This window comes from Poecilia latipinna, unplaced genomic scaffold (assembly GCF_001443285.1).
Source record: "Poecilia latipinna isolate Pla-1442-1.1 unplaced genomic scaffold, P_latipinna-1.0 Scaffold6699, whole genome shotgun sequence".
Classification (NCBI taxonomy): domain Eukaryota; kingdom Metazoa; phylum Chordata; class Actinopteri; order Cyprinodontiformes; family Poeciliidae; genus Poecilia; species Poecilia latipinna.
The window spans coordinates 1-3,792 of record NW_015119315.1 but is presented as its reverse complement, the minus strand read 5'-3'; the positions used below and the strand labels follow the sequence as shown (position 1 = coordinate 3,792).

Below are 3,792 nucleotides of genomic sequence, written 5' to 3'. Positions count from 1 at the left end.
GCTTACAGTATCAATTATGCCGCATGAACTGATCAGTAGATTATTGCAAAAGAAAAAAAAAATCCCCATGTCCCCTGCAGGGCTCCGTACTCCGTAACAGAGCATGTTGTGACTAAAGAAGTAATGTATTAACTTTTTTAAACTTCAAAAATGTAAAACTCATTTAAATAAATGGACACACAGAGATTTATCTATTCTGGGAAGAATATTTCTCACCAAAATGGAAAGTATTTCCAGACTTATCTATCCCGATTTATGTTTTCGCATCCACCGGAATAATGTGCAGTTGCGCCACTGGTGTCACAGATAATAAACTAAAACAATTCAAAAATTAGGGAATGCTTTACTAGTGCTTTGTTTCCTTATCAAATCCAAATTTTATATCACATTTCTTTTCAAAGGTTCAAAGGGAAAAAATTAGAACAAATTATTTAAACCTTCCGTTCCTCCAAAAGCCAAGGAGTCCACTTCAAAATGTTCTCAGGTGTTTTTCCCTCTAAGGAATCCTTAGACTTCGATTTGCTATTGATGATAAAACTTGTTTACTTTGTGATATTGAATCGACTGAACATCTTTATATGAATGTGTAAAACTTTGTGGGATGATGTGCACTACTGGCTTTTCCCAAAAATTCCTAACTCACCTGAATTTTCTAAGAAAGACATTGTTTTTGGAATTATGAGAAAAGAAAAGACATTTGAATGTAATCATTATTATGGGCAAGTTTTTCATTCACAAATGTCGTTTTCTTAAAGCCACCTCTTCTCATCTCTAAAATTCATGGACAATCATCAAGATGCAGAACTGGATCATATGGTTGGAAAACCCCTAACGGCTCTTTTTGTTGTTGCTCTTTGCTCCTTCGTTTCTTCTGTATGTATGGGAGCAGCCTGGGTTTACATCTGATGCTGATACCATATTTGTTGTATATGATGATAATAAAAAAAAATAAAAAAAGAAGTAGTAGAAGAAGAAGCAGAAGAAGAAAGCGTCCATTTTCATTTAGCACATGCTAGTAGCAACAGGAAGGATCAGCACTTTTACTGTTAGTTACCGTTCAGAAACTACCGTAATCAGTTCAGTTAAATCTAAACTTGGCAACTTTTTCTTTTTCAACCGTAATAAATGTGATATTCAATTGACCTGTTATGACTCAAATGTTGGCTGTCCGCCCCTCTGCTGCATCGCTGTGGAAAACCTGGAGCGGCAGAGAAATCTGCGGCTTATAGTCCGGAAAATACGGTATTTATTTCATAAATAGTGTTATCTATTTCCTGGATTTATTCTGTGAAGAACCCAGAGAGGGTTATTTTATTGTGCTTTCTGGAAAACAATACATTTTTACATTTAGGCTCCTGCAACGGTCAGACTTTTTCTGTTAACTGACTTTGGCCTCCAGCAGAGAAGGGAGACGTTATGTGGCCCTCAGAGGAAAACGTTTGGGGACCCCTGCTCTACAGTGACGTGTCTGTGCTTTCTGCTCCTTTGTCACATATAGCTCATTGTTTCCATGATGAAACAAATAATGACGTGGATTCGGATCAAAACGGAAAAATCCACTTCCAGCACACAAAGTGTTTCAGTGGCTGTAATTCTCCACATCATGGAGGCTTTGACCTGAGAACGTCACAAACACAGGAACACATCCAGACTGAAAAATCATTTCATGTTTTTGGCTCCAGCGGTTCATGACGAACGCGCTGCGTTTATCCTGATGGACGTTTGGTTTGAAGAAAAACTATCAGTAATTTTTAAATTTCTACGCCAGCTCAGCATGTTGTGAGCAAACTACTGCATGACTAGAACTGTTTAACTTATCAGAAGTCATTTTGTCTTGAAGGTGAAAATGACTTTTGAGTTTTTTAGTATTTAGGTACATTTCAGAAATACTAAAACATTCCAGCCTTACTTTTACTTTTACTGGAGTATTTTTGAAAACATTATTTCTAAGTAGAGAATGTGAGTATTTTGTATTATGGGATGTGCAGTGATGAGAGATGATTGTTGTTCAACATTCTGCCTTTATTTCATCGACAGGAAGAGTAATCGATCCCAGAGCCGATCCAGAGGAACCGGGACGACCAAACCGTCTTCAGCTCGGGTTCCTCCAGCAGAACCGAACCAGCCCGGTTTTTACTTCTGGAATTAACAGCTTCACTTTAAACAGTGACATTATTTCAACAGTACAAATCTCCAGATGGGATTCTGGAATGGGCAGAGGTTAAAGGTCGTCTGCTGCTGGTTCTTCACAGGAAGCTCATTACGGTTCCTTTCTTCCCCACCTGGTGAGGCTGCAGCTCCAGGAACTGGATCACAATCCTGCAAACATCAAACCAGACTCATCACTTCCTGTCCTGTCAGCCAAACAGGAAGCTGTCAACAGAAACAAAGATGGCGGCTCTATCGATGCTTCAGCATCTTTAGCTGGATTTTATTCTATTATTGCCTCATTCATTATTGATTTAAATTAATAACAGCTTCAGAACTAAAGGGACAGAGTGACGTATTCTCTGTTAATATTGGCTGAATGCAGCGTTTATAGGACCGTCCAGCAGGGGGAGCTCACCTGTCTTCAGCCAGGCTCAGTTCTTTGGTCAGGAAGCCGAAGATCTTGGCGCTGTGCTCCTTGTTCTTCTCGGCGGTGTCCGTCACAGAGATGGCCGACACCGACACCAGAACACATGGAGCGCAGGAGCCGCCCACCAGCATCGGCAGCCCTGGATGCATCACCATGTTCATCCTCTGGGAGGGAAAAGAGTGTCCGGTCAATTCGTCTGGTTCACAACGACAATTATTCAATTGCCCTTAGGAACTATACTAACATAATAATTAATGTAAGCTAATCCACAAATACTTGAGATCATCTCTAAAATGCTTAGAACTGCTTGTTTTCATAGTTCAAACACCAAATATACCATAAAACTCATCAATGCACTCAGTAGAAACTTAACTCTACTGCAGAAGCTAACATCCCGGTCTTCGTTATTTCTGCTCGAGTTTTCAGCCAATCAACAAAAAGGAAAATGAACAGTTCTCCTGGATTAGCAATGTAGCCAATAGCATATTTCAAGTAGCATAGTGGACACATATCTCAGCTTCACAAGCTGCATTTTCTTTTGAATATTTAACATATGCTATAAGAAAAAAAAAGAACAAAAATACCAGGAATAATTTGGTGTTACCACAGAAAAATCTGTGACATTCCACTGTAAATAATAACTAATTAATGAGCCAATTAAACTCCATCCAGACTCCATTGAATCTGTATTGAATCGCTGTTGTTCTGAACAGTAAGAGGGGCCCCTCATCTAATTCTGCTCAAGGCCCCATAAAACATGGGGTCGCCCCTGCTGACAACTCCTCTGGTTCTGGTCGCCAGATAACCTGGAAACGCTCAGATCTGTTACACCGGTGGAACTGGTGGAAGCGGGTCGGAGGTACTCACGTCCTCCGGTTTCCCCAGCGCCGCCGCGGTGACGGAGCAGAACCGCTTCAGGAAATCCTCGGAGAAGCTGCTGGCAGGCAGGTTGCTCTCCAGGACGACGAAGGGCATCTTTACTGGCGGGACTGGGAGCTGTGGTTAGACTCAACACGCGAAAGGTCAATGACAGACTTTGGTGGCAGGATAATTCTTCTTCCGGTGTCACTTTCAAAATAAAGCATAAAAATAAACTGAGTGTGGTTTTCTTCGACGCTTCCCGAAATAAATTTAGTAAAAATCTGTCAGGGACTTTATTACAACTCGGTTATCCTCTTTCTGTTTTAACTCCACATTTATTCGTTACTCGCGAC

At 40.6% G+C, this 3,792-nt stretch overlaps 1 protein-coding gene across 1 annotated transcript; it reads right to left on the bottom strand.

Moving 5' to 3' along the window:
• Window positions 1-2,001: 2,001 nt before the first annotated feature.
• Window positions 2,002-3,764, bottom strand: LOC106944044 (D-dopachrome decarboxylase-A-like). The gene is made up of 3 exons (XM_015027313.1): window positions 3,446-3,764; window positions 2,567-2,742; window positions 2,002-2,319 (listed from the first exon to the last, which is right to left on the bottom strand). Exons 1-3 carry the CDS (start codon window positions 3,551-3,553, stop codon window positions 2,247-2,249), a joined length of 357 nt encoding a protein of 118 aa, XP_014882799.1. The 5' UTR covers window positions 3,554-3,764; the 3' UTR covers window positions 2,002-2,246.
• Between the last annotated feature and the right edge of the window lie 28 nt (window positions 3,765-3,792).